The sequence below is a fragment of the Salmo salar genome, unplaced genomic scaffold (assembly GCF_965601325.2).
Source record: "Salmo salar unplaced genomic scaffold, fSalSal1 ptg000322l, whole genome shotgun sequence".
In the NCBI taxonomy this organism is placed as follows: Eukaryota; Metazoa; Chordata; class Actinopteri; order Salmoniformes; family Salmonidae; genus Salmo; species Salmo salar.
Window position 1 is genome coordinate 447,789 of NW_027675349.1, and position 22,212 is coordinate 470,000.

Below are 22,212 nucleotides of genomic sequence, written 5' to 3' on the forward strand. Positions count from 1 at the left end.
GTGTTAACCACAACCAACATGCTGGATCTCTGTTTAGTTGTCACTGTGTTAACCACAACCAACATGCTGGATCTCTGTTTAGTTGTCACTGTGTTAACCACAACCAACATGCTGGATCTCTGTTTAGGGGTCACTGTGTTAACCACAACCAACATGCTGGATCTCTGTTTAGGGGTCCTGTCTCTAAAATGAGTGTCTCTGGGGAGAGAGAGGAGGGGGGTCCTGCCTCTAAAATGAGTCTCTCTGGGGAGAGAGAGGAGGGGGGTCCTGCCTCTAAAATGAGTCTCTCTGGGGAGAGAGAGGAGGGGGGTCCTGCCTCTAAAATGAGTGTCTCTGGGGGACATGATACCAAAGCTAAGAGGTGAGCTGACTATTTTGTTTAAGAATGTATATTCTAAAACGTTTGTTAATCAGAAGGTATTTCTTATGGGTACATTCTATATAACTGTTCAAGATTTTAGATGTGTGTGTGAAAATGTGTTTTGTTGCTAAATGCTGTATATCCATTGTTTAACAGGAATGGAATGTTGGTATCCTGTATATTTGACTGTGATATGTGGTTGTCTCACCTAGATATCTTTAGATGAATGCACTTACAGATGCCATCTCTTAATTTGACCCAGTTTCTCACAGCAGGAAAACAGCAGCAAATGTGTTTGTTCGTGTGGATTGTAAATTAAGGGACATTTTTTGTAGTGGTTGATCCATTTTTTTCATCAAATCAAGTCTGACATTTTGAAGTGGAAATTACAAACGTTAGAAGCCTTTATAAAGCCTTGCAGTGGTTTAATAATTTCTTTAAACAATAAAATTACATTTCCCAACATTTCTGAAAATGGATATATAGCATTTTGGAATGAAACACTTGTTTCCCCATCTGAGATCAGAGTAGATGAGAGATGTAATGTTTGTCTCTGTTGTGTTGAAGACCAATCAAGCAGGAGAGACCAGCCTCCCCTGTACCCAGCTGTGTGTCCATGAAGAGTGACCAGTCTATGGATCCTCCTATGAAGTTTAGAGAGGGAGACTTTTCTACTGAACAAAGGTAAGAAGAACTCATGGGTCATGGTCAGTGAGTTAAACAACACTGTCTCTAGTCATTTCTCCTCTCCCATTTTCACATTTCTTTTGGTTGTTTTCATAATCCATAGGCTAATACTTTAGTCCATTTTCATAGTCCTAAAACAGTGTGTGTGTGTGTGTGTGTGTGTGTGTGTGTGTGTGTGTGTGTGTGTGTGTGTGTGTGTGTGTGTGTGTGTGTGTGTGTGTGTGTGTGTGTGTGTACTGTAATCTCATGTTTTGTCCACAGAAACCAACAGGAGAGATCAGAGTCAGAGATTCTCAGTGGTCAGTCTTCCCAGAGTCATCAAACAGACCTGGACTCTATATTCAGTGTATGTGATCCTGTTATTAACATTTGTTTTAGTTTACTTCAAGTAAAGTTGATCTGTCAATTATTCATTAATGTGTTAATGAGAAAGCATTTCTTCTCTTGCTTAACTTATTTACTTGATTTATTTCAGTTGCTTGAAGAGAAAATGACGACATTTGTGAAGAACGAGCTGAAGATGTTCAAGAGGATTCTTAGTCCAGAACTCCCAGAAGGCTATGAGAGTCAGAAGCAGGATAAGGAAGTGGTGGATGCTGAAGATGAGAAGCAGGAGAGCAGTGCCAGAGAGGGGGCTCTGAAGATCACACTGCACGTCCTGAGGAAAATGAACCAGAAGGAGCTTGCTGACACACTGGAGAAATGTAAGATCTGTCTGCCTCATGATGAATGCTGTTTTATAACATTTAAAAGCTGTGGCTAAAGTACAGCTAAAGTAGCTGTGTAACTCAATGATATTGTAGCAGCCTTAACACAACACCTAGTGACCTCATCAAGTTGCAGCAGGGATGTGTTGTGTTGATTAATTTAGAGAGAGAGAGAGAGAGAGACAACATTAATAATACCATCAATAATACCAATAATAATATAATCAGTCACACCAGTCTGTAATGCATTATGAAAACATTTACACATTTATATAGACAGTTAAGAGAATAAATGATTATGATTTAAAATGTTATAACAGTCCTACAATACTGTAGGCATTAAAACAGACGTAATATTAATATCCTCTGTGTTATTTCTTCATTCAGATGAGCTTGCTGTGATTTGCCAACGTGAACTCAAATCTAATCTAGAGAAGAAGGTTCAATGTGTATTTGAGGGGATCGCTAAACAAGGAAACCCAACACTTCTCAATCAGATCTACACAGAGCTCTACATCACAGAGGGAGGAACAGGAGAGGTCAATAATGAACATGAGCTGAGACAGATTGAGACAACAACCAGGAAACAAGCAAGACCAGAGACTGCAATCAAATGTAACGACATCTTCAAACCCTTAACTGGACAAGACAAACTCATCAGAACTGTGCTGACAAAGGGAGTCGCTGGCATTGGAAAAACAGTCTCTGTGCAGAAGTTCATTCTGGACTGGGCTGAAGGAAAAGCAAATCAGGATGTCCAATTTATATTTTCATTCCCTTTCCGGGAGCTGAATTTGATGAAAGGGGACAAACACACTTTGATTGAACTTCTTAATCACTTTTCAATGGAAACCAAACAATCAGGAATGTCAAACTTCGACAAGTACAAAGTTGTGTTCATCTTTGATGGTCTGGATGAGTGCCGACTGCCCCTAGACTTCCAGAAGAACAAGATCTGTTGGGACGTCACAGAGTCAACCTCAGTGGATGTTCTGCTGACAAATCTCATCAAGGGAAATCTGCTTCCCTCTGCTCTCCTCTGGATAACTACCCGACCTGCAGCAGCCAATAAGATCCCTTCAGGGTGTGTTGACCAGGTGACAGAGGTACGAGGGTTCAATGACCCACAGAAGGAGGAGTACTTCAGAAAGAGATTCAGTGATGAGGACCTGGCCAGCAGAATCCTCTCACACATAAAGACATCAAGGAGCCTCCACATCATGTGCCACATTCCAGTCTTCTGTTGGATTTCTGCAACAGTCCTCGAACACATGCTGAAACATAAGAGAGAAGAGATGCCCAAGACTCTGACTGAGATGTACACACACCTTGTGGAGTTTTATACCAAACAGAAGAATGAAAAGTATCTTGGGGAAGAAGAGACAGGTCCACACTGGAATAAAGACAGCATTCTGTCACTGGGAAAACTGGCTTTTCAACAGCTTGTGAATGGCAATCTGATTTTCTATGAAGAAGACCTGAAAGAGGCTGGCATTGATGTCAATGAAGCCTCGGTGTACTCAGGATTGTGCACACAGCTCTTTAAAGAGGAATGTGTTCTGTACCAGGACAAGGTGTACTGCTTCGTGCATCTGAGCATTCAGGAGTTTCTGGCTGCTGTATATGTGTTCCTCTCATTCATCAACAACAATGAGAATCTAATGGACAAACCACAATCAACATCCAGGAACCTTTCTGCGCTGTTCAGAAAGCCTGAAGTTTCTTTCTACAAGAGTGCTGTGGATAAAGCCTTACACAGTGAGATGGGAAACCTGGACCTTTTCCTCCGCTTCCTTCTGGGCCTCTCACTGAAGTCCAATCAGAAGCACTTACGAGGTCTACTGACAAAGACAAGAAGTAGCTCAAAGACCCATGAAGACACAGTGAACTACATCAAGGAGAAGATCAGGGAGAATCCCTCTCCAGAGAGGTGCATCAATCTGTTCCACTGTCTGAATGAACTGAATGACCATTCTCTAGTGGAGGAGATCCAAAGCTACCTGAGCTCAGGAAGTGTCTCAAAACCCAACCTGTCACCTGCACAGTGGTCAGCTCTGGTCTTTGTGTTGCTGACTTCAGAAAAGGAGCTGGATGTGTTTGACCTGAAGAAATACTCCAGATCAGAGGAAGGTCTTCTGAGGCTGCTGCCAGTGTTCAAAGACTCCAGTGCATTTCTGTGAGTACATAAAATGACATATAAAAACTAATCATCAGGAAGAAATATTCAGGTTAAAGAAAAATATGCATTATAATATGTGTTTAATATTATATTGAAAACATTGAATAAATGCATTGATTTTCACATTAGTATAACAATATGACCATACAACTCTAGGAGACAGAAGAAGAATCTATATGTTGTTTGGGAGAATTAACCAAATGCATCTGCCATTGTCCTTCTACACTAAATTAACAATGTGTTTGAAGTCATGATCTCTTTGTCAGGCTGTGGAGTCACAGAGGAAGGCTGTGCTTCTCTGGTCTCAGCTCTGAGGTCAAACCCAACACATTATTTGTAAATGGGTAACAGCGTAAACAGAGAAAGCTAAGCGTATCATTTTAATACAACCTGTCTGTCATTGTATTTCTTCTGTGTTTGCAGACTCACTGGCTGTAAACTCACAGACACATCCTGTAAAGTGTTGGCCTCAGTTCTCAGTTCAAACCCCTCACACCTGAGAGATCTGGACCTAAGTAACAATGACCTGAAGGATTCAGGAGTGAAGCTGCTCTCTGCTGGACTGGGGAATCCCCACTGTAAACTGGAGACTCTGAGGTCAGTATTATCAGATATGAAAGTACTTTATGCATGTAGTTCTCCCATTTGAAAAAGTCGTAATTATTCGGACATATTACTTATAGTGTATTAAAGTAGTCATAAGTTTAGCATGTTGTCCCATATTCCATGCCTGCTGTCACGTTTCTCTAAGACAGAACCCAGAAGCAGACCAGGTGAGTAAAATGAAGGTGACTATTTATTGGTAGTCTTGATGTGTAATTTGAGTGATCCAGGAGACGGAGCGGCAGCGGAAGTGAGTTGATGAGAGTAGATGGGTGGATTCAATGACGTCACTGTATCCACCGACGGCCAGGCAAGGGAGTTGAATGTTCCGGGAGGATGACTGTAGACAGAGTAACCAGTAACAAGAACAAAACAACAAGACTAGCTCAGGAAACATGAGGCTGTTCGTTGCTAACGATCCAGCAGGGAATGGATGTCAGCTCAGGGCTTATGAAGAGGTGATGATCAGGACCAGGTGTGCAGAAGGTTGATGAGATGCAGGTGTATGGTAATCACTAGATCTCCCGCCTAACTTCGTCGCCTAGCAACCAGATAGGTTTCTGAACGCACCCTTAGACACCAAACAAAAAACAGTCAGCTCAGGCAGAAACAGACTCAGGAAGCGGGATTCCTGACACCTGCAGTGAGGCTTGTGATTCTACTAACTTGTTGAATTCATTAGCAGTTGGTCTTGGTTGTGTTTTGGATGATGTTTTTCCTAATGGATACTGATTAGTAAATAATGTCCTGTCATTTTGGAGTCACTTCACTTCTATTGTCAGTGACTTCTACATTCATGTGGATGCTACCATGATTATGAATAACCATGAATGAATCATGAATGATGATAAATGAGAAACGGAGGCACAAAGATCAAACCCCCTCTGTTATTGGTAATGGTGAGAGGTTAGCATGTTTTGTTGTATCCACTGTTATTGGTAATGGTGAGAGGTTAGCATGTTTTGTTGTAGCCTCTGTTATTGGTAATGGTGAGAGGTTAGCATGTGTTGTTGTATCCTCTGTTATTGGTAATGGTGAGAGGTTAGCATGTTTTGTTGTATCCTCTGTTATTGGTAATGGTGAGAGGTTAGCATGTTTTGTTGTAGCCTCTGTTATTGGTAATGGTGAGAGGTTAGCATGTTTTGTTGTAGCCTCTGTTATTGGTAATGGTGAGAGGTAAGAATGTTTTGTTGTAGCCTCTGTTATTGGTAATGGTGAGAGGTTAGCATGTTTTGTTGTAGCCTCTGTTATTGGTAATGGTGAGAGGTTAGCATGTTTTGTTGTAGCCTCCTTTATTGCTAATGGTGAGAGGTTAGCATGTTTTGTTGTAGCCTCTGTTATTGGTAATGGTGAGAGGTTAGCATGTTTTGTTGTAGCCTCTGTTATTGGTAATGGTAAGAGGTTAGCATGTTTGTGTAGCCTCTGTTATTGGTAATGGTGAGAGGTTAGTATGTTTTCTTGTAGTCTCTGTTATTGGTAATGGTGAGAGGTTAGCATGTTTTGTTGTAGCCTCTGTTATTGGTAATGGTGAGAGGTTAGCATGTTTTGTTGTGGCCTCTGTAACTTTCTCACTCATTATGATTCATGATTCATTCATGATTCTTCTTAATCATGGCATCATCAGAATTTCGTTTTTAATCGTGAATCACATACAGTTGAAGTCGGAAGTGTACATACACTTAGGTTGGAGTCATTAAAACGTGTTTTTCAACCACTCCACAAATTTCTTGTTAACAAACTATAGTTTTGGCAAGTCGGTTAGGACATCTACTTTGTGCATGACACAAGTAATTTTTGAAACAATTGTTTACAGACAGATTATTTCACTTATAATTCACTGTGTCACAATTCCAGTGGGTCAGAAGTTTACATACACTAAGTTGACTGTGCCTTTAAACAGCTTGGAAAATTCCAGAAAATGATGTTATGGCTTTAGAAGCATCTGATAGACTAATTGACATAATTTGGATGTATTTCAAGGCCTACCTTCAAACTCAGTGCCTCTTTGCTTGACATCATGGGAAAAAGAAAAGGAATCAGCCAAAATCTCAGAAAAAAAGATTGTAGACCTCCACAAGTCTGCTTCATCCTTGGGAGCAATTTCCAAACGCCTGAAGGTAACACGTTCAATCAATAGTACGCAAGTCTAAACACCATGGGACCACACAGCCATCATACCATCCCAACTGTGAAGCACGGCGGTGGCAGCATCATGTTGTGGGGGTGCTTTGCTGCAGGAGGGACTGGTGCACTTCACAAAATAGATGGCATCATGAGGCAGGAAAATTGTGGATATATTGAAGCAACATCTCGAGACATCAGTCAGGAAGTTAAAGCTTGGTCACAAATGGGTCTTCCAAATGGAAAATGACCCCAACGATACTTCCAAAGTTGTGGCAAAATGGCTTAAGGACAACAAAGTCAAGGTATTGGAGTGGCCATCACAAAGCCCTGACCTCAATACTATAGAACATTTGTGGCCAGAATTAAAAAGCGTGTGTGAGCAAGGAGGCCTACAAACCTGACTCAGTTACACCAGCTCTGTCAGGAGGAATGGGACAAAATTCACCCAACTTATTGTGGGAAGCTTGTGGAAGGCTACCCGAAACGTTTAACCCAAGTTAAACCATTTAAAGGCAATTCTACCAAATACTAATTGAGTGTATGTAAACTTCTGACCCACTGGGAATGTGATGAAAGAAATAACAGCTGAAATAAATCAATTCTCTCTACTATTATTCTGACATTTCACATTCTTAAAATAAAGTGGTGATCCTAACTGACCTAAGACAGGGGACTTTTACTAGGATTAAATGTCAGGAATTGTAAAAATTGAGTTTAAATGTATTTGGCTAAGGTATATGTAAACTTCTGACTTCAACTGTATGTATTAAAATATCCTCAAATAAAAGGTGACATTGTATACTGTCACCTCATATGAAACATTTGATCTGAAATCCAAAATGTTGGAGTATAGAGCCACATTTAAAATGTTATCTTCACTGTCAAAATAGATATGTGTGGACTGTATACTCAATACAATCTAAATCTGATACCTCACTGTCTGTCTTTTGACTGATACTGCTTTTTAAACTGGTCTGGTCAGTCTACTCAAATATTTGTACTATACATGTTTCTATCTGCAGGCAAAACTTTGATAATTTGTCATTTTTAATGATGATACATTCATTTACGAATAGATATGGAAGGTTTCAGGACACTGATATCTGAATATGTTGAAAAATGATACTGCCACTATTTTCACCATCAAAGCATAGCAGTGTGATTTTAATATGATTTGACTCTTTGCAGGCTGTCAGGCTGTCTAGTCACAGAGGAAGGCTGTGATTCTCTGGTCTCAGTTCTCAGTTCAAACCCCTCACACCTGAGAGAGCTGGACCTGAGTAACAATGACCTGAAGGATTCAGGAGTGAAGCTGCTCTCTGCTGGACTGGGGAATCCCCACTGTAAACTGGAGACTCTGAGGTCAGTATTCCTGTAGTTGGTCAACAAGTGATAACTGTTCACCAGATCCACATGTGTTTACCAGGCACACATAGTCCACACCATATGTGTTTGGACAGTGAAGCTTACAGTTTTAAATGTGGTGCTATGCTCCAGCATTTTGGATATGAGGTAGAATGTTTCTTATTAGGTGACAGTACAGAATGTCACCTTTTATTTGAGGGTATTTTCATACATAGCTGTGTTACTGTTAAGAAAGGAAAGCACCTTATGTATTTAGTTCTCCCATTTGAAAAAGTTGTACATATTCGGACAAATTCACTTATATTGTATTAAAGTTGTCATAAGTTTAGTATTTAGTTCCATGCCTGCAGTGATAACATCAAGCTTGTGATTCTACTAACTTGTTGAATGCATTTGCAGTTTGTCTTGGTTGTGTTTTGGATGATGTTTTTCCTAATAGAAACTGAATGGTGAATAATGTCCTGTCATTTTGGAGTCACTTCACTTGTATTGTCAGTAAGAATATTACATGTTTCTGAACACTTCTACATTCATGTGGATGCTACCATGATTATGAATAATCATGAATGAATCGTGAATGATGATGAATGAGAAAGTTACAGAGGCACAAAGATCAGACCCCCTCTGTTATTGGTGTTATTCTGTATACTTCTGGCCCTTCTTTGGACACTGTATTACCTAACCTCCAGACGAGCTTCAATGCCATACAACTCTCCTTCCGTGGCCTCCAACTGCTCTTAAATACAAGTAAAACTAAATGCTCTTCAACCGATCGCTGCCTGCACCTGCCCGCCTGTCCAGCATCACTACTCTGGACGGTTCTGACTTAGAATATGTGGACAACTACAAATACCTAGGTGTCTGGTTAGACTGTAAACTCTCCTTCCAGACTCACTATAAGCATCTCCAATCCAAAATTAAATCTAGAATTGGCTTCCTATTTCGCAACATAGCATCCTTCACTCATGCTGCCAAACATACCTTTATAAACTGACGATCCTACTGATCCTCGACTTCGGCGATGTCATTTACAAAATAGCCTCCAATACCCTACTCAATAAATTGGATGCAGTCTATCACAGTGCCATCTATTTTGTCACCAAAGCCCCATATACAGTGGGGGAAAAAAGCATTTGATCCCCTGCTGATTTTGTACGTTTGCCCACTGACAAAGAAAGGATCAGTCTATAATTTTAATGGTTTATTTGAACAGTGAGAGACAGAATAACAACAAAAACATCCAGAAAAACGCATGTCAGAAATGTTATAAATTGATTTGCATTTTAATGAGGGAAATAAGTATTTGACCCCCTCTCAATCAGAAAGATTTCTGGCTCCCAGGTGTCTTTTATACAGGTAACGAGCTGAGATTAGGAGCACACTCTTAAAACCTCTTACATCTAGATGTTCCGCTAGCGGAACACCGCTCCAATATCCAATGATATGGTGTGGCGCGAATTACAAAGTCCTCAAAAATCCCAAACATATGACTATTTTACACCATTTTAAAGACAAGACTCTCCTTTATCTAACCACATTGTCCGATTTCAAAAAGGCTTTACAACAAAAGCAAAACATTAGATTATTTCAGGAGAGTACCCAGCCAGAAATAATTCACACCCATTTTTCAAGCTAGCATATATGTCACAAAAAACAAAACCACAGCTAAATGCAGCACTAACCTTTGATGATCTTCATCAGATGACACTCCTAGGACATTATGTTATACAATACATGCATGTTTTGTTCAATCAAGTTCATATTTATATCAAAAAACAGCTTTTTACATTAGCATGTGACGTTCAGAACTAGCATACCTACCGAAACTTCCGGTGAATTTACTAAATTACTCACGATAAACGTTCACAAAAAACATAACAATTATTTAAAGAATTACAGATACAGAACTCCTTTATGCAATCGCTATGTCCGATTTTAAAATAGCTTTTCGGTGAAAGCACATTTTGCAATATTCTGAGTAGATAGCCCGGCCATCCTGGCTAGCTATTTTGACACGCACCAAGTTTGGCACTCACCATACTCAGATTTACTATAAGAAAAATTGGATTACCTTTGCTGTTCTTTGTCAGAATGCACTCCCAGGACTTCTAGATTACACCCAATGTTGTTTTGGTTCCAAATAATCCATAGTTATATCCAAATAGCGGCGTTTTGTTCTTGCGTTCAAGACACTATCCAAAGGGTGACGCGCCGGCGCATATCTTGACAAAAAAATTGAAAATATAAAATATTCCATTACCGTACTTCGAAGCATATCAAACGCTGTTTAAAATCAATTTTTATGCGATTTTTCTCGTAAATTAGCGATAATATTCCGACCGGGAGACGTCGTTTTCGTTCAAAGACTGAAAATGTAAAATGGACTCTTCACGTGCATGCGCTCGCCCGTTTCATTGTTCTCACATCGACCACTATCCAAATGCGCTACTGTTTTTCAGCCAGGGACTGCAGTCATCATTCAACGTTCTGGCACCTTCTGAGAGCCTATGGGAGTCTTAGAAAATGTCACGTTACAGCAGAGATCCTCTGTTTTCGATAAAGAGGCTATAGAAGGCCAAGAAATGGTCAGACAGGGCACTTCCTGTTTAGAATCTTCTCAGGTTTTGGCCTGCCATATGAGTTCTGTTATACTCACAGACACCATTCAAACAGTTTTAGAAACTTTAGGGTGTTTTCTATCCAAATCAAACAATTATATGCATATTCTAGTTTCTGGGCAGGAGTAATAACCAGATTAAATAGGGTATGTTTTTTATCCGGCCGTGAAAATACTGCCCCCTATCCTAAACAGGTTAAAGGGAGTGCTCCTAACCGCAACTTGTTACCTGTAAAAAAAGACACCTGTCCACAGAAGCAATCAATCAATCAGATTCCAAACTCTCCACCATGGCCAAGACCAAAGAGCTCTCCAAGGATGTCAGGCAGCTGGGACCATAGTCACCAAGAAAACAATTGGTAACACACTACGCCGTGAAGGACTGAAATCCTGCAGCGCCAGCAAGGTCCCCCTGCTCAAGAATACATATACATGCCCGTCTGAAGTTTGCCAATGAACATCTGAATGATTCCGAGGACAACTGGGTGAAAATGTTGTGGTCAGATGAGACTAAAATGGAGCTCTTTGACATCAACTCAACTCGCCGTGTTTGGAGGAGGAGGATTGCTGCCTATGACCCCAAGAACACCATCTCCACCGTCAAACATGGAGGTGGAAACATTATGTTTTGGGGGTGTTTTTCTGCTAAGGGGACAGGACAACTTCACTGCATCAAAGGGACGATAGACGGGGCCATGTACCGTCAAATCTTGGGTGAGAACCTCCTTCCCTCAGCCAGGGCATTGAAAATGGGTTGTGGATGGGTATTCCAGCATGACAATGACCCAAAACACACGGCCAAGGCAACAAAGGAGTGGCTCAAGAAGAAGCACATTAAGGTGCTGGAGTGGCCTAGCCAGTCTCCAGACCTTAATCCCATAGACAATCTGTGGAGGGAGCAGAAGGTTCGAGTTGCCAAACGTCAGCCTCGAAACCTTAATGACTTGGAGAAGATCTGCAAAGAGGAGTGGGACAAAATCCCTCCTGAGATGTGTGCAAACCTGGTGGCCAACTACAAGAAACGTCTGACCTCTGTGATTGCCAACAAGGGTTTTGCCACCAAGTACTGTGTCATGTTTTGCAGAGGGGTCAAATACTTATTTCCCTCATTAAAATGCAAATAATTGTATAACATTTTTGACATGTGTTTTTCTTGATTTTTTTGCTGTTATTCTGTCTCTCACTGTTCAAATAAACCTACCATTAAAATTATAGACTGATCATTTCTTTGTCAGTGGGCAAACGTACCAAATCAGCAGGGGATCAAATACTTTTTTCCCCCACTGTACTTCCCACCACTGCGACCTGTACGCTCTCGTTGTCTGGCCCTCGCTTCATACTCGTTGCTAAACCCACTGGCTCCAGGTCATCTACAAGACCCTGCTAGGTAAAGTCCCCCCTTATCTCAGCTCACTGGTCACCATAGCAGCACCCACCTGTAGCACGCGCTCCAGCAGGTATATCTCTCTGGTCACCCCCAAAGCCAATTCCTCCTTCGGCCGCCTCTTCTTCCAGTTCTCTGCTGCCAATGACTGGAACGAACTACAAAAATCTCTAAAACTGGAAACACTTATCTCCCTCACTAGCTTTAAGCACCAGCTGTCAGAGCAGCTCACAGATTACTGCACCTGTACATAGCCCATCTATAATTTAGCCCAACTACTTCTTCCCCTACTGTATTTATTTATTTAGCTCCTTTTCTCCCCATTATTTCTACTTTGCACTTTCTTCCACTGCATATCTACCATTCCAGTGTTTTACTTGCTATATTGTATTTACTTTGCCACCATGGCCTTTTTTTGCCTTTACCTCCCTTATTTCACTTCATTTGCTCACATTGTATATAGACTTATTTTTCTACTGTATTATTGACTGTATGTTTGTGTAATATCCTTGTTTGAACCAAGTGTTGAGTTTATTTGTTATAATTAATTGGTATTATATTTAAAAGATGATTGAATTGCTCCTAAACTGTAATGTTGTTAATGCATTATGCTTTTTGAAGAAATATTTATTTAATGTATAAGTGAATAGTTTGTTTTACTTTGAAGTTTACGTTTTGACCAATAAGGTCGCTTGTTAAGTTGTGGCCAATGGGAGTTGACCTGGTTAACGGGAGGGGAAAAGACGTTGATGAAAGGATGGACGTTTTACCTCAGGACGGTTGGTGAAGAAAAATTATAAAAGAAGACGACAGAACTACAACAAAACCCATAGCTACTAAGACATGAAGGGAAATACATGTTTTATTTAATAAAAGAGTTGTTATAATTTAGTTAAAACTTAGTAAAGACTGAAGCTACCGACTCGTCGTGGAGGTATTAGCCAGCCTAGAGGTTAGCCTAGCATCGTGTGACACCGGGAGATAATTGCTTGGGAAGCTTAACGAGTTCGTGTTGCCATGGGGATATCGGTTACGGCTAAGGAGTACTGTCTGCATGGGTAGCTGTGCTTGCCTTGGACTTTGTGAGGAAACCTGCATGGAACTGCCATACTTCGCTGAGGGAATATCTACCAAGTAGTGAGTAACCACAATGTGAGGTGCTTAATTTGGACACGGGTTGTGCACGACTCATTGGGGTTTATTATTTTTTAAATTTCTTTTGATGTTGTGTCTGAACATGTATTTGTGGTTGAAAATGTTTTAATACACCTATGGAACGTTATGTATGTTGCCTTGGTGGAGTCATTAATTGTTTCAATTTAATGCATGGGATGGTTTATCCTGATTCAATAACAGAAACCTATAATCATTTCATCTGAAGTTAATACCCTATTGTCATAACCCTAGATAGTTTACAATAGGAATTCTTATTGGAGATGTCCTTCTCACCTAACATCCCATGCTGCTGAGATACTCTACATATGTTAATGTTGTGAGAGTCATATTCAAGCCTGGTGAGAGGGTTACATTTGTTTAACTCCATGTGTAACTCTGTGTTGTATGTGTCGAACTGCTTTGCTTTATCTTGGCCAGGTCGCAATTGTAAATGAGAACTTGTTCTCAACTTGCCTACCTGGTTAAATAAAGGTGAAATAAATAAATAAATTGGTAATGGTGAGAGGTTAGCATGTTTTGTTGTATCCCCTGTTATTGGTACATGTATCAGATTTAGATTGTATTGAGTATACAGTCCACACCATATCTATTTTGACAGTGAAGATAACATTTTAAATGTGGCTCTAAACTCCAACATTTTGGATTTCAGATCAAATGTTTCATATGAGGTGACAGTATATAATGTCACCTTTTATTTGAGGATATTTTCATACATATCTGTTTCACCATTTAGAAAAATTAAAGCACTTTATGTATCTAGTCCCCCTATTTAAAGAAGTCATATGTTTTCTGACCAATTCACTCATAGTGTCTTAAAGTAGTCACAAGTTGAGTATTTGATCCGATATTCCTTGAACGCAGCGACTACATCAAGCTTGTGACTCAAACTCGTTGATTGATTTTGCAGTTTGTTTTGGTTGTGTTTTGGGTTGTGTTTTGCCCAATATTAAAATGGTGGATGGTGTAACGTCTGCTTCCAGCTCACACTCTCAAACACATAGATCCCCCTGAACGCAGCTCACTCTCCAGATCCCAGTCACCTGAATTCTGATCACATGTTTTGTTGTAGCCTCTGTTATTGGTAATGGTGAGAGGTTAGCATGTTTTGTTGTAGCTTCTGTTATTGGTAATGGTGAGTGGTTAGCATGTTTTGTTGTAGCCTCTGTTATTGGTAATGGTGAGAGGTTAGCATGTTTTGTTGTAGCCTCTGTTATTGGTAATGGTGAGAGGTTAGCATGTTTTGTTGTAGCCTCTGTTATTGGTAATGGTGAGAGGTTAGCATGTTTTGTTGTAGCCTCTGTTATTGGTAATGGTGAGAGGTTAGCATGTTTTGTTGTAGTCTCTGTTATTGGTATTGGTGAGAGGTTAGCATGTTTTGTTGTAGCCTCTGTTATTGGTAGTGGTGAGAGGTTAGCATGTTTTGTTGTAGCCTCTGTTATTGGTAATGGTGAGAAGTTAGCATGTTTTGTTGTAGCCTCTGCTATTGGTAATGGTGAGAGGTTAGCATGTTTTGTTGTAGCCTCTGCTATTGGTAATGGTGAGAGGTTAGCATGTTTTGTTTTAGCCTCTTAACTTTCTCACTCATTCAGATTCATGATTCATTCATGATTTTTCTTAATCATGGCATCATCAGAATTTAATTTTTAATCGTGAAACACATACAGTTGAAGTCGGAAGTGTACATACACTTAGGTTGGAGTCATTAAAACGTGTTTTTGAACCTCTCCACAAATTTCTTGTTAACAAACTATATAGTTTTGGCAAGTCGGTTAGGACATCTACCTTGTGCATGACACAAGTAATTTTTGAAACAATTGATTACAGACAGATTATTTCACTTATAATTCACTGTATCACAATTCCAGTGGGTCAGAAGTTTACATACACTAAGTTGACTGTGCCTTTAAACAGCTTGGAAAATTCCAGAAAATTATGTCATGGCTTTAGAAGCATCTGATAGACTAATTGACATAATTTGGATGTATTTCAAGGCCTACCTTCAAACTCAGTGCCTCTTTGCTTGACATCATGGGAAAATGAAAAGGAATCAGCCAACATCTCAGAAAAAAAAATTGTAGACCTCCACAAGTCTGCTTCATCCTTGGGAGCAATTTCCAAACGCCTGAAGGTAACACGTTCAATCAATAGTACGCAAGTCTAAACACCATGGGACCACACAGCCATCATACCATCCCAACTGTGAAGCACGGCGGTGGCAGCATCATGTTGTGGGGGTGCTTTGCTGCAGGAGGGACTGGCGCACTTCACAAAATAGATGGCATCATGAGGCAGGAAAATTGTGGATATATTGAAGCAACATCTCGAGACATCAGTCAGGAAGTTAAAGCTTGGTCACAAATGGGTCTTCCAAATGGACAATGACCCCAAGCATACTTCCAAAGTTGTGGCAAAATGGATTAAGGACAACAAAGTCAAGGTATTGGAGTGGCCATCACAAAACCTTGACCTCAATCCTATAGAAAATTTGTGGGCAGAACTGAAAAAGCGTGTGCGAGCAAGAGGCCTACAAACCTGACTCAGTTACACCAGCTCTGTCAGGAGGAATGGGCCAAAATTCACCCAACTTATTGTGGGAAGCTTGTAGAAGGCTACCCGACACGTTTAACCCAAGTTAAACCATTTAAAGGCAATGTTACCAAATACTAATTGAGTGTATGTAAACTTCTGACCCACTGGGAATGTGATGAAAGAAATAAAAGCTGAAATAAATCAATTCTCTCTACTATTATTCTGACATTTCACATTCTTAAAATAAAGTGGTGATCCTAACTGACCTAAGACAGGGGACTTTTACTAGGATTAAATGTCAGGAATTGTAAAAATGGAGTTTAAATGTATTTGGCTAAGGTGTATGTAAACTTCTGACTTCAACTGTATGTATTAAAATATCCTCAAATAAAAGGTGACATTGTATACTGTCACCTCATATGAAACATTTGATCTGAAATCCAAAATGTTGGAGTATAGAGCCACATTTAAAATGTTTGCTTCATTGTCAAAATAGCTATGGTGTGGACTGTATACTCAATACAATCTAAATCTGATACCTCACTGTCTGTCTTTTGACTGATACTGCTTTTAAACTGGTCTGGTCAGTCTACTCAAATATTTGTACTATACATGTTTCTATCTGCAGGCAATACTTTGATCATTTGTCATTTTTAATGATGATACATTAATTTACGAATAGATATGGCAGGTTTCAGGACACTGATATCTGAAAAATGTTGAAAAATTATACTGCCACTATTTTCACCACCAAAGAATAGCAGTGTGGTTTTAATATGATTTGACTCTTTGCAGGCTGTCAGGCTGTCTAGTCACAGAGGAAGGCTGTGCTTCTCTGGTCTCAGCTCTGAGGTCAAACCCCTCACACCTGAGAGAGCTGTACCTGAGTAACAATGACCTGAAGGATTCAGGAGTGAAGCTGCTCTCTGCTGGACTGGATAATCCCCACTGTAAACTGGAGACTCTGAGGTCAGTATTCCTGTAGTTGGTCAACAAGTGATAACTGTTCACCAGATCCACATGTGTTTACCAGGCACACATAGTCCACACCAGATGTGTTTGGACAGTGAAGCTTACAGTTTTAAATTTGGTGCTATGCTCCAGCATTTTGGATTTGAGATGTTTCATATTAGGTGACAGTACAGAATGTCACCTTTTATTTGAGGGTATTTTCATACATAGCTGTTTTACCATTTACAAATTAAAGCACTTTCTGTACTTAATTCTCCTATTTGAAGAAGTCTTAATTATTTGGACAAATTCACTTATATTGTATTAAAGTAGTCATAAGTTTAGTAGTTGTACCATATTCCATGCCTGCAGTGATTACATCAAGCTTGTGATTCTACAAACTTGTTGAATTCATTTTTCAGTTTGTTTTGGTTGTGTTTTGGATGATGTTTTTCCAAAAAGAAACTGATTGGTGAATAATATCCTGTCATTTTGGAGTCACTTCACTTGTATTGTCAGTAAGAATAGAAGATGTTTCTGAACACTTCTACATTCATGTGGATGCTACCATGATTATGAATAATCATGAATGAATCGTGAATAATGATGAATGAGAAAGTTACAGAGGCACAAAGATCAGGCCCCCTCTGTTATTGGTGTTATTCTGTATACTTCTGGCCCTTCTTTGGACACTGTATTAACTAACCTCCAGACGAGCTTCAATGCCATACAGCTCTCCTTCCGTGGCCTCCAACTGTTCTTAAATACAAGTAAAACTAAATGCACGCTCTTCAACCGATCGTTGCCTGCACCTGCCCGCCCGTCCAGCATCACTACTCTGGACGCTTCTGACTTAGAACGCTGGACGCTTCTGACTTGTGGACAACTACAAATACCTAGGTGTCTGGTTAGACTGTAAACTCTCCTTCCAGACTCACTATAAGCATATCCAATCCAAAGTTAAATCTAGAATTGGCTTCCTATTTCACAACATAGCATCCTTCACTCATGCGGCCAAACATACCCTTATAAAACTGACCATCCTACCGATCCTCGACTTCGGCGATGTCATTTACAAAATAGCCTCCAATACCCTACTCAATAAATTGAATGCAGTCTATCACAGTGCCATCCGTTTTGTCACCAAAGCCCCATATACAGTGGGGGAAAAAAGTATTTGATCCCCTGCTGATTTTGTACGTTTGCCCACTGACAAAGAAAGGATCAGTCTATAATTTTAATGGTTTATTTGAACAGTGAGAGACAGAATAACAACAAAAACATCCAGAAAAACGCATGTCAGAAATGTTATAAATTGATTTGCATTTTAATGAGGGAAATAAGTATTTGACCCCCTCTCAATCAGAAAGATTTCTGGCTCCCAGGTGTCTTTTATACAGGTAACGAGCTGAGATTAGGAGCACACTCTTAAAGGGAGTGCTCCTAACCGCAACTTGTTACCTGTAAAAAAGACACCTGTCCACAGAAGCAATCAATCAATCAGATTCCAAACTCTCCACCATGGCCAAGACCAAAGAGCTCTCCAAGGATGTCAGGGACAAGATTGTAGACCTACACAAGGCTGGAATGGGCTACACGACCATCGCCAAGCAGCTTGGTGAGAAGGTGACAACATTTGGTGCGATTATTCGCAAATGGAAGAAACACAAAAGAACTGTCAATATCCTTCGGCCTGGGGCTCCATGCAAGATCTCACCTCGTGGAGTTGCAATGATCATGAGAACGGTGAGGAATCAGCCCAGAACTACACGGGAGGATCTTGTCAATGATCTCAAGGCAGCTGGGACCATAGTCACCAAGAAAACAATTGGTAACACACTACGCCGTGAAGGACTGAAATCCTGCAGCGCCCACAAGGTCCCCCTGCTCAAGAATACATATACATGCCCGTCTGAAGTTTGCCAATGAACATCTGAATGACTCAGAGGACAACTGGTGAAAGTGTTGTGGTCAGATGAGACCAAAATAGAGCTCTTTGACATCAACTCAACTCGCCGTGTTTGGAGGAGGAGGAATGCTGCCTATGACCCCAAGTACACCATCTCCACCGTCAAACATGGAGGTGGAAACATTATGCTTTGGGGGTGTTTTTCTGCTAAGGGGACAGGACAACTTCACCGCATCAAAGGGACGATGGACGGGGCCATGTACCGTCAAATCTTGGGTGAGAACCTCCTTCCCTCAGCCAGGGCATTGAAAATGGGTTGTGGATGGGTATTCCAGCATGACAATGACCCAAAACACATGGCCAAGGCAACAAAGGAGTGGCTCAAGAAGAAGCACATTAATGTCCTGGAGTGGCCTAGCCAGTCTCCAGACCTTAATCCCATAGAAAATCTGTGGAGGGAGCTGAAGGTTCGAGTTGCCAAACGTCAGCCTCGAAACCTTAATGACTTGGAGAAGATCTGCAAAGAGGAGTGGGACAAAATCCCTCCTGAGATGTGTGCAAACCTGGTGGCCAACTACAAGAAACGTCTGATCTCTGTGATTGCCAACAAGGGTTTTGCCACCAAGTACTAAGTCATGTTTTGCAGAGGGGTCAAATACTTATTTCCCTCATTAAAATGCAAATAATTGTATAACATTTTTGACATGTGTTTTTCTGGATTTTTTTGCTGTTATTCTGTCTCTCACTGTTCAAATAAACCTACCATTAAAATTATAGACTGATCATTTCTTTGTAAGTGGGCAAACGTACAAAATCAGCAGGGGATCAAATACTTTTTCCCCCCACTGTACTACCCACCACTGCGACCTGTACGCTCTCGTGGTCTGGCCCTCGCTTCATACTCGTCGCCAAACCCACTGGCTCCAGGTCATCTACAAGACCCTGCTAGGTAAAGTCCCTCCTTATCTCAGCTCGCTGGTCACCATAGCAGCACCCACCTGTAGCACGCGCTCCAGCAGGTATATCTCCCTGGTCACCCCCAAAGCCAATTCCTCCTTCGGCCGCCTCTTCTTCCTGTTCTCTGCTGCCAATGACTGGAACGAACTACAAAAATCTCTAAAACTGGAAACACTTATCTCCCTCACTAGCTTTAAGCACCAGCTGTAGGAGCAGCTCACAGATCACTGCACCTGTACATTGCCCATCTATAATTTACCCCAACTACCTCTTCCCCTACTGTATTTATTTATTTAGCTCCTTTGCTCCCCATTATTTCTACTTTGCACTTTCTTCCAATGCATATCTACCATTCCAGTGTTTTACTTGCTATATTGTATTTACTTTGCCACCATGGCCTTTTTTTGCCTTTACCTCCCTTATTTCACTTCATTTGCTCACATTGTATATAGACTTATTTTTCTACTGTATTATTGACTGTATGTTTGTGTAATATCCTTGTTTGAACCAAGTATTGAGTTTATTTGTTATAATTAATTGGTATAATATTTAAAAGATGATTGAATTGCTCCTAAACTGTAATGTTGTTAATGCATTATGCTTTTTGAAGAAATGAGAGGTTAGCATGTTTTGTTGTAGCCTCTGTTATTGGTAATGGTGAGAGGTTAGCATGTTTTGCTGTAGCCTCTGTTATTGGTAATGGTGAGAGGTTAGCATGTTTTGTTGTATCCTCTGTTATTGGTAATGGTGAGAGGTTAGCATGTTTTGTTGTAGCCTCTGTTATTGGTAATGGTGAGAGGTTAGCATGTTTTGTTGTAGTCTCTGTTATTGGTAATGGTGAGAGGTTAGCATGTTTTGTTGTAGCCTCTGTACCTCTCTCACTCATTATTATTCATGATCTTTCTCAATCATGGCAGTCACAGGCTTGATGTAGTCATTGCAGTCAAAGAATATGGGACCAAATACTAAACTTTTGACTAATTTAATACACTATGAGTGAATTGGTCAGGAAACATATGACTTCTTTAAATAGGGGGACTAGATGCATAAAGTGCTTTCATTTTTCTAAATGGTGAAACAGATATGTATGAAAATATCCTCAAATAAAAGGTGACATTATATACTGTCACCTCATATGAAACATTTGATTTGAAATCCAAATTGTTGGAGTTTAGAGCCACATTTAAAATGTTATCTTCACTGTCAAAATAGATATGGTGTGGACTGTATACTCAATACAATCTAAATCTGATACCTCACTGTCTGTCTTTTGACAGATACTGCTTTTAAACTGGTCTGGCCAGTCTACGCAAATATTTGTACTATACATGTTTCTATCTGCAGGCAAAACGTTGTTAATTTGTAATTTATAATATGATACATTCATTTCTGAATAGATATGGCAGGTTTCAGGACACTGATGTATCTGAATATGTTGAAGAAATATACTGCCACTATTTTCACCACCAAAGAATAGCAGGGTGGTTTTAATATGATTTGACTCTTTGCAGGCTGTCAGGCTGTCTAGTCACAGAGGAAGGCTGTGCTTCTCTGGTCTCAGCTCTGAGGTCAAACCCAACACAGTATTTGTAAACGGGTAACAGTGTAAACAGAGAAAGCTAAGCGTATCATTTTAATACAACCTGTCTGTCATTGTATTTCTTCTGTGTTGGCAGACTCACTGGCTGTAAACTCACAGACACATCCTGTAAAGTGTTGGCCTCAGTTCTCAGTTCAAATCCCTCACACCTGAGAGAGCTGGACCTGAGTAACAATGACCTGAAGGATTCAGGAGTCAGACTGCTCTCTGCTGGACTGGAGGATCCACACTGCAGACTGGAGACTCTGAGGTCAGTATTCCTGTAGTTGGTCAACAAGTGTTTCGTTGTAGTCTCTGTTATTGGTAATGGTGAGAGGTTAGCATGTTTTGTTGTATCCTCTGTTATTGGTAATGGTGAGAGGTTAGCATGTTTTGTTGTAGACTCTGTTATTGGTAATGGTGAGAGGTTAGCATGTTTTGTTGTAGACTCTGTTATTGGTAATGGTGAGAGGTTAGCATGTTTTGTTGTAGCCTCTGTTATTGGTAATGGTGAGAGGTTAGCATGTTTTGTTGTAGCCTCTGTTATTGGTAATGGTGAGAGGTTAGCATGTTTTGTTGTAGCCTCTGTCATTGGTAATGGTGAGAGGTTAGCATGTTTTGTTGTAGACTCTGTTATTGGTAATGGTGAGAGGTTAGCATGTTTTGTTGTAGCCTGTTATTGGTAATGGTGAGAGGTTAGCATGTTTTGTTGTATCCTCTGTTATTGGTAATGGTGAGAGGTTAGCATGTTTTGTTGTATCCTCTGTTATTGGTAATGGTGAGAGGTTAGCATGTTTTGTTGTATCCTCTGTTATTGGTAATGGTGAGAGGTTAGCTTGATGTAGTCATTGCAGTCAAAGAATATGGAACCAAATACTAAACTTTTGACTAATTTAATACACTATGAGTGAATTGGTCAGGAAACATATGACTTCTTTAACCTCTCTAGGGCAGGTGGCACCAAATCGTCCCACCTACGTAACAGCCAGTGTAATCCTGTGGCGCGTTATTCAAAAACCTCAAAAATGCAAAAACTTCAATTTCTCAAACATATGACTATTTTACACCATTTTAAAGACAAGAC

The 22,212-nt window shown here is 40.3% G+C and overlaps 1 protein-coding gene across 1 annotated transcript in view; it reads left to right on the top strand.

The window, feature by feature from the left end:
- Positions 1-2,138: 2,138 nt before the first annotated feature.
- LOC145875728 (NLR family CARD domain-containing protein 3-like) overlaps positions 2,139-22,212 on the top strand; it is a gene marked incomplete at its 5' end in the record, with an annotated part of 26,603 nt that continues 6,529 nt past the window's right edge. The window contains 4 exons of the mRNA XM_082971553.1: positions 2,139-3,931; positions 4,358-4,538; positions 16,523-16,701; positions 21,226-21,399. Coding sequence (XP_082827679.1) covers positions 2,139-3,931; positions 4,358-4,538; positions 16,523-16,701; positions 21,226-21,399 — 2,327 coding nt within the window. The remainder of the gene's footprint in view (positions 3,932-4,357; positions 4,539-16,522; positions 16,702-21,225; positions 21,400-22,212) is intronic.